Genomic DNA, 12,544 nt, shown 5'->3' with positions numbered 1-12,544 from the left:
TCTAGTTAAATCTTCTTCTATGAATAAATATGTTTTAAATACATTTACTTGAATATGATTTGGTCATGTCAAGCCTTGTTGGATGAACTTCTTCTTTTATCACATTTATTTTGCAGCTCATCATGTTAAACTATCAATATTCAACATCCAGTAAATAAACTCTAGATTGTTAAAATACCAAAGGAGAGATAAAATTCTTTAGCTTGGGATTGTTGAAAATGCAAGAACTTACATCTGTCCTGGCAAGTAATCTGGCAGTCTTCCAAACTCATGAAATTGTTTTCATTTCCTAGGCATCCTCCATATTTAAATTTTTCACACTTTTCTGAAACTTTGTTGTAGAAATACCTGGTGAAAAGTCCCCTGCATATGCCAGGATCTTCTTCTAAAAGGCAAAAAGCAGGCTTTTCTGGAAAATAACAAAACAGGTTAACTAGTTGGATCCTCATTCAACTCTAAAAGCTTTCCTTGACTTGTAAGTCTATAAGAAAAATCTTTGGGAAGTAAGGGGTCCTTTTACTTAGGTGCGCCGAAAAGTGGCCTGCGCTATTATAGGTGCGTGTTTTGGATGTGCGCAGATCCATTTTTCAGTGCACCTGCAAAAAAGGCCTTTCTTTTGTCTGAAAATAGACGTACAGCAAAATAAAAATTGGTGTGCATCCATTTTGGGCCTGTGACCTTACCGCCACACATTCACTTAGCGGTAAGGTCTCACGCATTAACCGGCCGCCACGCATATCGGACGTGCATAAAAAATAGAATTACCGCTCAGGTCATGCGGTAGCTGGGCGATAGTTCCAAATTGATGTGCTTTGGACGCACATAGGCGCCTACGCACCTTAGTAAAAGGGCACCTAAAATCTTATTCAACAATAGTATGATGTGACTGCATATTACCATGGAATGGAAATCAAAGGTCCTGATTTATAAGTGATTTTTATCTCTTTTAGGTCTATAGAAACAAAAACAGTTCAAGAACAGGCTACTGAGAATTCATGCACAAAGTTGAAAACCAAGATATTCAACACTTGAAGTTTGAATTGTCTTATAAATATCGGACCCGATATTCAGCTGGCAGTAGTGAGCATTTTTATACTCACTGTTGGCATTAATCCAGAATTTTCAATGGTAGACCAGCATTAAATGTCTGGGTTTATGTAGTTAGCTATCTCTTATGTGGTTAAGGGGTCCTTTTACAAAGCCATGTTAGGGCCTACGCATAACCAACATGTGCCAATTCCAAGTTACCACCCAGCTACCGCATGTGCCTGGCGGTAATTTCATTTTTGGCGCAAATCTCCTATGCTCGCCAGAAAATAATTGTTATTTTTTGGTGTGCGGTGCTACTGGGTGGTAAAAGGCATTTGACACGTATAGACCCTTACCACCTGGTTAACATGTGAGACCTTACCGCTATGTCAATGGCTGGCGGTAAGGTCTCAGACCCAAAATGGATGCGCATCAACTTTCATTTTCTGTACGTCCATTTTCGGTCAAAATAGAAAAAAGACATTTTTACTGGTGCACTGAAAAATGATTCTGCGCACGTCCAAAACACATGCCTACAGTACAGTACAGTACAGGCCATTTTCTTCGCACCTTAGTAAAAAGGACCCCTAAGCGTATTATTCAGCACTTAATCGCATAAGTAATACTGCATAAAGATAGGCCTGGCACATATGTGGTCCAATTTAACTGCTAAACTTAGGCAGTTACATGCTGAATATCAGTGCTGACAGTGCCCCTGGACCACACACAGAACAGCCGGCTTCGAGTTTAGCAGTTACATGCCACTGAATATCAGCAGATAGCCTGCACAAGCGATTTATCAACCCCATCATTACAAATTAATAACAGAGACATCATCAGTTTTATTTTCAATGGATCATTAGCCATATGTACAAAAGGGTGTGAGTCTCAGCTTCCTTGCCTTAGCAATGAGGTCTTTTGCTTTGTAAGGTCTTCCTAATTTCCTTGTGTGTCTTCCTGCCAAGCTCCAGTCCTGTCTTGTCTCCGAGTTCCTGCTTTGCTTTGTCTCTCTTGTCCCTTATTCCAGTCCTTGTCCTGCCTGTCTTTTCTGTTTCTAGCTCTTTTCTTGTCCCTTGCCTTATGTTGCCTGGATCCAGTTCTAGCCTTGTTTGCCTTGTCTCTCTATTTTTGTCTGCCTTGTCCAGTTCAGTCCTGCCTGTCTTGTCTTCTGCCAAGCCTTATCTAGTATTTTGCCTAGTGTTGTGCCTAGCCCGAGTGACTCACCTGCCATAGTTGGACCCAGTACGGTTCAAGGGCTTACCTTTTCCTTAAACTGTGACACAGTGTTTCCCAATTCAGTTCTGGAGTAACCCATTGCCAGTCCGATTGTCAGGATAACCACAATGAAAGCGCATGAAAGAGATTTACATATAATGGAAGCAGTGTATGCAAATCAATCTCATGCATATTCATTGTGGATATTCTGAAAACCTGACTGGCAAGGAGGAACTCCAGAACTAATGGAAACTAATCTACAACTATTTAAGAAGTTAAAAACATCTTTTTCAGTTTAGGTAGCTCAATGGAAGGAAGCTGAAATGTAATGAATAATATTAAGTAGATTAAAAAGATGGTAATAAGAAGCATGTGGATGTTCATGAATGACTTTCAGGGGCTCATTTTCAAAACAGAAAAATGTCCAAAAAGCATCACAAAGCGGCAGATGGATGTATTTTTTTTTTTGTCTAAAACATCCATATTGCTATTTTTGAAACACATTTTTAAGATGCTTTGCTATGCAGTATGTCTACAGTGTATCCAAATCACAAGAGGACATGTCAGGGGCTTGTTGGAGGTGGGTGGAATTTGTTCGCTCCCAAAACTTGGAATTCTTTCTGCCATAAAAGGAACAAAGCAAAAACATCAGGGCTAAAAGTTATACGCTTTGATCTAGACCTGTTTCAATCATGACTAAGTCACAAAAAGGTGCACTAAATGACCAGCCTACTTATTTTCGAACGAGAAGGCCGGCCAAATCGGTATAATCAAAAGCCAATTTTAGCCGGCTTCAACTGCTTTCCGTCGCAGAGCCGGCAAAAGTTCAAGGTGGTGTGTCAGCAGTGTACCGAAGGCAGGACTAGGGCGTGGTTAAGAGATGGAAAAAAGAAAGCCGGCCCTGACAAGCATTTGGCTGACTTTACTTGGTCCCTTTTTGTTCACGACCAAGCCTCAAAAAGGTGCCCCAACTGACCATATCACCACCAGAGGGAATGGGGGATCACCTCCCCTTACGCCCCCAGTGGTCACCAACCTCCTCCCACCCAAAAAAATTATAAAAAACATTTTTTTGCCAGCCTCAAATGTCATACCAGCTCCATGACAGCATTATGCAGGTCCCTCGAGCAGTTTTAGTCGGTGCAGTTCACTTCAGCCAGGCGGACCCAGGCCCATCCCCCCTTACTGTTACACTTGTGGTGGTAAATGTGAGCCCTCCAATCCCCATCCACCTCCCCAAAACCCACTGTACCCACATGTAGGTGCCCCCCTTCATCCCTAAGGGCTATGGTAGTGGTGTACAGTTGCGGGTAGTGGGTTTTGGGGGGGATTTGGGGGGCTCAGCACACAAGGTAAGGGAGCTCTGTGCCTGGGATCAATTTGTGAAGTCCACTGCAGTGCCCCCTAGGGTGCCCGGTTGGTGTCCTGGCATGTGAGGGGACCAGTGCACTACAAATGCTGGCTCCTCCCATGACCAAATGCCTTGGATTTGGCTGGGTTTGAGATGGCCGCCATTAGTTTCCATTATCGGCAAAAACTAATGACGGCCATCTCTAAGGGCAGGCCAAATGTTGAGATTTGGCCGGCCCCGACCGTATTATCGAAACAAAAGATGGCCGGCCATCTTGTTTCGATAATACAGTCGGGTACGCCGCTTGACGGGGCCGGAGTTACAGATGGCCGCCCTTATAGATGGCCAGCCCCGTTCGATTATGGCCCTCCAGATGACCACGAGAGTGATTAAGGCATGACCCCCCCCCCCTTACTCCACCAGTGGTTACTGACCCATTCCCACCCCAAAGATGTAAAATAAAGAGTACATAACAGCCTTTATGACAGTTTCAGGTGTTTTGGCTAGTCCTAATAGAGCAGCAAAAAGGTCCCTGGAGTAGCCTGATGGGTTTTTGGTGGGTTTGGAGGGCTTCCCATACATTATAAGTATGTAATGGTGAGATGTGTACCTGGGATCTCTTATGTGAAGTCCAATGCAGTACCCCCTAGGGTGCCCCACTGCTCTGCTGGAATGTCTGTGTGCCCAGTCTATTAAGAATGCTGCCCCCCATACGTCCCAATGGATTGTTTTTGTGCATCTTTACCTTGGACTTTTGGGGGGGGGGGGGGGGGTTCTGAAAATGGTCACAAAAGAAAAATGCATTGAGCACAAAACATCTAGGTTCAAAAACGGCCATGTTTGTCACTTGATTTTTGGATGTTTTCAGCAAAATGTCCAAAATCGGGTTTAGACATCATTTGCTTATTTCCGATCTGACGAAGAAGGGCAACCTTCGAAAGCTAATCAAGACATGTATTAAGTTATGTCCATTAAAAAAGGTATCATCTTATTTTCTTTTCCATGTTTTATTTTGTTTGATTTCTATTGATGACATTACTACTACTACTACTATTTAGCATTTCTATAGCGCTACAAGGTGTACGCAGCGCTGCACAAACATAGAAGAAAGACAGTCCCTGCTCAAAGAGCTTACAATCTAATATCATACCGAAAATGCCCCTTCCCATGTTGTATTTGTTGTATGCTGCCTTACTTATGAATGTGCTTTTATGTAAACCGCTTTGAACAAGTATTTGGTATGGGTATACACAGTATAGAAATTTTTAATAAAAATAAAGAAAGCTAAAGATATTCAACTTCTGAGAAGTTCCGAGAGAAGAGGACATTTCTCTGGTAAGTGAACACTATTTTGCTTTGTGCTTTGGGAACTTAAAGATTGGGGTTTAAAGAAGGAATTGTAGGTTAGTGATAGGCAAAATACAAATATAAAAAGCAAATTTTATAAATTAATCTCCATAGTCTTTTCCACTTAGTTTTAAATACTTTGTACCGCAGCATTAACAGAATCTAGTAGCCACTGCAGGATTACACCCTCCCTATCTCAGACAGCCTGAGAATCCTCGGCGTTACAATCGACCAAAACTTTACAATAGAGAGCCAAGTGAAATCCACAACAAAGAAAATGTTCTACTCAATGTGGAAACTCAAACACGTGAAACCATTCTTCCCGAGGGAAACATTTTGCAACCTGATACAATCAATGGTATTAAGCCATGTAGACTACTGCATTGGAATTTATGCGGGATGCAAAGAACAAATTATAAAGAAACTTCAGACCGCTCAAAACATGGCAGCTAGGCTTATATTTGGTAAAACGTGATTTGAAAGTGCAAAACTGCATTGGCTCCCAATCAAAGAACGTATTGCTTTCAAAATCTGCACCCTGGTTCATAAAATTATCTACAGCAAAGCCCCGGGATACATGAAGACCTCATAGACCTACCAACCAGAAACACATCCGGATCCACACGAGCATATCTAAATCTCCACTACCCAAGCTGCAAAGGACTCAAATACAAATCAACTTATGCATCCAGTTTTTCCTACATAAGCACACAACTGTGGAACACATTACCAAAAGCCGTGAAAACAACGTATGACCACCTAAACTTTCGGAAATCACTAAAAACTAACCTGTTCAAAAAGGCATACCCTACCGATCCAACTTAAATGCCTGGATTCTGCAATACGAAACCAAAGCACTCATTGGACATAACATAACTCTTCCGCTACGATTCCCTAATGTGCCTGTTCCATATGAACCTTATCCTACCACAACATCACTTTATATTTGTTCATACCGGAGTTGGCGAACGCCTCTCCGGTACTATGTAAGCCACATTGATCCTGCAAATAGGTGGGAAAATGTGGGATACAAATGTAACAAATAAATAAATCAAATCAAATATAAACTAAAACACACTTTTATATTGGGCTAATATCCTTAATACTGTAGCAAATTTTAAATTATTGAAAAACTCAAAAACACTAAGATGGAGTCAGCAGTCCAGCAGCGAGAGGGGTGCTATCCAGTCTTTTGCACTGAGTGTCACCTGTATGATTATCTCCCAGTTGGTGAGATGTCATATGTGTGTGCCCGATGCAAAGAGCTCCTAGCTCCCAGAGAACATGCCGTACTCTCGAGGCTAGAGTAGCAGACTTGGTGGCGCTGAGGGACACAGAGAGGTACATAGAGGAGAACTACATGGATGTTGTAGAGAAGTCCCACCTCTAGTCTGGTAGCCCCTGTGCTACCTTGGAGGTGGGAGGTCTCCTAGAAGGAGAGCATCACCCTGGTGAAGTAGGAAGTACTCCTATAGCCAGGACCTGCCCACCAGGGGATGTTCTATCCTTTCGCACCAAGGATATGTCTCCAAGTGCTGCCCGGGAGGAAAAGGTTAGGACCAGGGGCGTAACCAAACAGCAGATTTTGGGTGGGCCTAGACAAGAAGTGGGTGGGCACGTGTTCTCCCCCCACTCCCACCAACTTAAAAAAATATCTCATCTCGCAAGAAAACACTGCTCACTACCTTGGCAACCTGCAGCAGGCATGCGCTGAAAACTGAGCATGCGCAGTTGCCAGTATCGGCAGCTTAGGAAGCTCAGACTTCTGAAGTGGAGAGCAATGTTTTCAGCACCATCAGGAGGAGGTCTTCAGCTGGTGGAGCTTGGGATCCTCACCAGCTACCACTAAATGTGTGCTGCTGTTGGGTGGGCCTGGGCCTGAGCCCTAAGGGGCCCACCTGTGGCTATGTCACTGGTAAGGACAGCTGTTGTAGTTGGCGATTCGATCATTAGGCATATAGATAGCTGGGGGCTGGTGGGCGTGAGGATCGCCTGGTGACTTGCATGCCTGGTGCGAAGGTGGCGGACCTCACGCATCACCTAGATAGGGTATTCGATAGTGCTGGGGAGGAGATGGCTGTCTTGGTACATGTGGGTACCAATGACATTGGAAAATGTGGGAGAGAGGTTCTGGAAGCCAAATTTAGGCTCTTAGGTAGAAAGCTCAAATCCAGATCCTCTAGGGTAGCATTTTTTGGAATGCTACCCATTCCACGCGCAGGGCCCAAGAGACAGGCAGAGCTCCGGAGTCTCAATGCGTGGATGAGACGATGGTGCAGGGAGGAGAGTTTAAATTTGTTAGGAACTGGGCAACATTCTGGGGAAGGGGGAGCCTATTTCGAAAAGATGGGCTACACCTTAACCAGGGTGGAACTTGGTTATTTATAAAGGAGATAGAGCAGCTTTTAGATAGAGATAGAGCATTTATAAAGGAGATAGAGCAGCTTTTAAACTTGAAACGGAGGGAAGGCCGACAGTCGCTCAAAAGCGCATGGTTCGGGATAAGGTATCTTTCAAAGATATCACCAAAACAGGGAAGATAGGGTATACTGATAGTGAGGTTGGACCACTCAAATCTATACATCCCCAGAATTTACATATATAAATAGCAGCACTGTAAAATTGGTTTTTACCTGTGTATGCTATAAACACGTGCACATATCAAACGATTGCTCTAAAAAAAACTTCCTAGGTTTAGCAGAATTTGGATTTGGATTCAGTATTTATATTTTAGTTTTAACCAGAACCCAAGGCAACTTATACTTCAGGTAAAGTAGTAACTTCCCTGCCTAGACAGCTTACAGTTTTTCATTTTGTAGGGTTTTTTTTTCATTGACTTTCATTTCATTTTGTTTTGCCATTTTAGATTGGACACAGTGTTTTACAGCAGGTTAAAACCGATTAAGTGCATGCTATTTTGATCTAGTGTAAGCCAAGAGAAACTTATCAGTTGATATTCAGGGCAATGCAACCAGACTCTTCTGACTAATTAAATCATTCTCCTCAGCCCAAATGCTATTATTTATCAGCACCTAATTGGCTTCTGCAGTTGAACATTAGCTCTGACCACTGCAGAATGCTCTGATTAATGCTGGAGCATTCCAGGGGTGATCCTAACTATGCCCAGTTAGTTACCTGGGTACCTGCACTGAATATCCGGGTGTCATTTATCCTGTAGTAGTCAGAGGCTTAAAAACACTGACCACTGTACATCAGTAATGGCAGGAAAACAGATTGCTTCATGGACCAAAATTAGAAAAGTTTAGAATCAATTCAACGCCAGAATTTTTAATAAACTGTTCCCCATCAGCACGGAATAATACTCCCATAGGACAGGAAGGAGAAGGATGAAGCATGTGCTCTGACCCGTTCCTCCTTAAATTACCTTTTGCTTTTTCCTTGGATCTGTTCCTCATGCTGAAATGGAGAGGGAAGCAACTCATATTCCCTGCCATGCCTGCAGTCCCAGTAATGGGTCTGATGGATTGCTTCATGACCCCATCGCTTGAATCCAGTGCAACTGCCTCACCTGCGGAGGGATGCGCTGAGATGGGAATGACTCCCTCTGCTAAAGGCTGACATCACATTTAGCCCAGATTTACAGAACCTGCTCCTGACGCTGGCATTGGAAAGGCCTCGAACAGAGGTAGCTCTCTGCCCCGTTTCAGGAGATAGAAAGCCTCCCTGCAGGGATGCCATGACCATTGATGTTGCCAACACATTCTGTCCCTCAGGGACAAGCTGTAGAGATTGGCAGTGCTGTAGCTGGGGAAAGAGTGGAAAGGCTAACGTATTTAATTGGAGAAGGCTTCATGTTGCACATGGTCCTGAGTAAGGCTTCCTTTTCACAAAGACCAGCTGATATTACTTTGAACTCATGGTGGGAAGCAGGGCCGTGCCAATCCGGTAAGCGGGGTAAGCACGGCAGGGGGGCGCCTGCCTACAAGGGCGCCGCCGCCGTCCAATTCTTTTTCAAAATCTAAATTAAAAAAAGATAAAACTTATCGCAGCGGTGTGGCGCGGCGCCTATGCGCATGCGCTGCTGCCTTCCTGTGCGCAGTGCATGGCTCTTTGGCACCGCCGCCCACCGCCCAACTGTTCCCATGCGCAGCGGTGCGGATGTGGAGTACGTACTGTACGTGACACGTTGGTTATTTGGACCACCGGCGCCGCTGGGTGTTGCCGTCATTGAAGTGCTGACTGCTGCTGAGACTGAGAGGCAGTGAGAGGCTGAGAGCAGCTGCTGCCTTGGATCCTCTGGGGAGGTCAGCGAGCTAGCCTGCTGCTGGTGTAGCGACGAGGGTGAGTTGTGAGGAACAGTTGTCTTGTGTTTTTATATTTTACTAGGAAAGAAGGCCCGTTTCTCTGAGCAATGAAACGGGCGCTAGCTTTTTTTTGGGGGGGGGGGGGGTGACTCACATACGGAGATCAGTGTCAATTTTCCTGGGCCGCCCCGTGGCTCGTCGCGGTTGTAAGTGGTTCCTTTGCCGCTGCTGTTGTTAGCGTTGCTCTGTGTGGGTGTTGATTTTCCTGTGCCGCCCTCGATGTCATCGCGTTTTGACGCGAGGGCGGAGCACAGGTTCAGTAATAAAACTCACCCTCAACGTTTGCTCCGCCCTCATTGTCATGACGTTTGACTCGAGGGCAGGGCCTGGTGGCTTCACCATCACGAACCTTCAAACCTGAAGGAACTGTTGTCAGTGGCTTGGCTTCACTGACGTCAGTGTCCTCAGAACGTTGAGGGTGAGTTTTATTATAGTAGATAGTTTTAAAGTAACTAGCAGTAGCAGGGACCTGCTGAAACTTGGTGGAAGGGCCTGTACAGGGTCATGACACTGAGATTGTCATAGCCTCTTTTCTGTCCCTATCACCTTCTCTCCCATTGTCTCCTCCCTGTTCCCAGCAGTGTATGTATCCATTTCTCTCATAAACTTCCATTAATCCCCTTCCCCCCCAACACTCATTCTGTCGACTCTTCTACCTCACACCCCATGCTAGCTAAACACAGAGAAATTCCATGGTGGTTCAAGTCCCAATCTTTTTTTTTTCTCCCCAGACTAACTCAGTAGCAGTTTCTTCCCATGATCAGATTCAACCCCCAGCTTTCTCTTTCCTCCTCCAACTGAGCGCTTATGTCTAGAAGAGCAGCTGGGAGGTCTAGGAGACATGTCACTCTCATAGCCACATGGCCTAATTCAGGCCCCCTTAAGCTCATGGGCAAAATGAGTAGACTTTCTTAAGGCTCCCTGCTTCTTGTCATGCAGCCTGTCTCCACTACTTGGTTCTTTTCTACACATGTCCTAGAGACCTCATCCTCATTTGACCTGAAACTTCCAATAATATCATTGTAGCGATGGGAGCTTTCCCAAAGCTTCTATTGCTGACAATTCCTGTCAGTGTGGCAAGTGGTGAGCGATCATTTTAACGGTTAAAAATCATAAAAAATTATTTGCGATCAAGTATTTCGCAAGAAAGGCTTGTAAGCCTTGCCATGATTGCTATTGAGAATGATATACAGTGGGGGAAATAAGTATTTGATCCCTTGCTGATTTTGTAAGTTTGCCCACTGACAAAGACATGAGCAGCCCATAATTGAAGGGTAGGTTATTGGTAACAGTGAGAGATAGCACATCACAAATTAAATCCGGAAAATCACATTGTGGAAAGTATATGAATTTATTTGCATTCTGCAGAGGGAAATAAGTATTTGATCCCCCACCAACCAGTAAGAGATCTGGCCCCTACAGACCAGGTAGATGCTCCAAATCAACTCGTTACCTGCATGACAGACAGCTGTCGGCAATGGTCACCTGTATGAAAGACACCTGTCCACAGACTCAGTGAATCAGTCAGACTCTAACCTCTACAAAATGGCCAAGAGCAAGGAGCTGTCTAAGGATGTAAGGGACAAAATCATACACCTGCACAAGGCTGGAATGGGCTACAAAACCATCAGTAAGACGCTGGGCGAGAAGGAGACAACTGTTGGTGCCATAGTAAGAAAATGGAAGAAGTACAAAATGACTGTCAATCGACAAAGATCTGGGGCTCCATGCAAAATCTCACCTCGTGGAGTATCCTTGATCATGAGGAAGGTTAGAAATCAGCCTACAACTACAAGGGGGGAACTTGTCAATGATCTCAAGGCAGCTGGGACCACTGTCACCACGAAAACCATTGGTAACACATTACGACATAACGGATTGCAATCCTGCAGTGCCCGCAAGGTCCCCCTGCTCCGGAAGGCACATGTGACGGCCCGTCTGAAGTTTGCCAGTGAACACCTGGATGATGCCGAGAGTGATTGGGAGAAGGTGCTGTGGTCAGATGAGACAAAAATTGAGCTCTTTGGCATGAACTCAACTCGCCGTGTTTGGAGGAAGAGAAATGCTGCCTATGACCCAAAGAACACCGTCCCCACTGTCAAGCATGGAGGTGGAAATGTTATGTTTTGGGGGTGTTTCTCTGCTAAGGGCACAGGACTACTTCACCGCATCAATGGGAGAATGGATGGGGCCATGTACCGTACAATTCTGAGTGACAACCTCCTTCCCTCCGCCAGGGCCTTAAAAATGGGTCGTGGCTGGGTCTTCCAGCACGACAATGACCCAAAACATACAGCCAAGGCAACAAAGGAGTGGCTCAGGAAGAAGCACATTAGGGTCATGGAGTGGCCTAGCCAGTCACCAGACCTTAATCCCATTGAAAACTTATGGAGGGAGCTGAAGCTGCGAGTTGCCAAGCGACAGCCCAGAACTCTTAATGATTTAGAGATGATCTGCAAAGAGGAGTGGACCAAAATTCCTCCTGACATGTGTGCAAACCTCATCATCAACTACAGAAGACGTCTGACCGTTGTGCTTGCCAACAAGGGTTTTGCCACCAAGTATTAGGTCTTGTTTGCCAGAGGGATTAAATACTTATTTCCCTCTGCAGAATGCAAATAAATTCATATACTTTCCACAATGTGATTTTCCGGATTTAATTTGTGATGTGCTATCTCTCACTGTTACCAATAACCTACCCTTCAATTATGGGCTGCTCATGTCTTTGTCAGTGGGCAAACTTACAAAATCAGCAAGGGATCAAATACTTATTTCCCCCACTGTATGTGCCCAGTTAGATATCAAAGATTTAATTACTAATTTTGTGAACATGAAAGCACAAAAAGCTAAGTGGTTGTAAGGGAGCCCCGAAAAGAAAAAAACAGTTCATGTCAATATGGGGCCGATATATACAAGGACTTAGTCAACGGGGGCGAAGTTTGCTCCTTAACCTATTGTGATTTGCCTTGGAAGTACACATGGTCTGAAGTTTAAATCCACTATCCCCAATATTGGTTGGCACACACAGAAGTTTTATATTTTATGGTATCTGTTATACCATGTTTATTTCCTCATCAATAAAAATATTGAAACATAAAGCTAAGTGGTTGTAAACCCTTTATTTGTTCAGCAATCCCACAAAGATGCACTCCATCTTTCAGCTCCTATTTCCTTTGCATCTTGTGCCAAACTGGGGGGGGGGGGGGGGGGGCGCCAACTGATAGTCTGCAGGGGGGCACCAGAGACCCTTGGCACGGCCCTGGTGGGAAGCTAGGGT

The 12,544-nt window shown here is 44.7% G+C and overlaps 1 protein-coding gene across 2 annotated transcripts in view; it reads right to left on the bottom strand.

Moving 5' to 3' along the window:
• TFPI (tissue factor pathway inhibitor) overlaps nucleotides 1-12,544 on the bottom strand; it is a 106,813-nt gene that overhangs the window by 40,115 nt on the left and 54,154 nt on the right. For both annotated transcript variants that reach the window (XM_030210107.1, XM_030210106.1), the window contains one exon: nucleotides 233-409. In XM_030210107.1, the coding sequence (XP_030065967.1) occupies nucleotides 233-409 (177 nt within the window). The remainder of the gene's footprint in view (nucleotides 1-232; nucleotides 410-12,544) is intronic.

The sequence above is a fragment of the Microcaecilia unicolor genome, chromosome 7, assembly GCF_901765095.1.
Source record: "Microcaecilia unicolor chromosome 7, aMicUni1.1, whole genome shotgun sequence".
Classification (NCBI taxonomy): Eukaryota; Metazoa; Chordata; class Amphibia; order Gymnophiona; family Siphonopidae; genus Microcaecilia; species Microcaecilia unicolor.
Note: the sequence above shows the minus strand (reverse complement) of the source record. Positions and strands in the feature narration are given on the sequence as shown.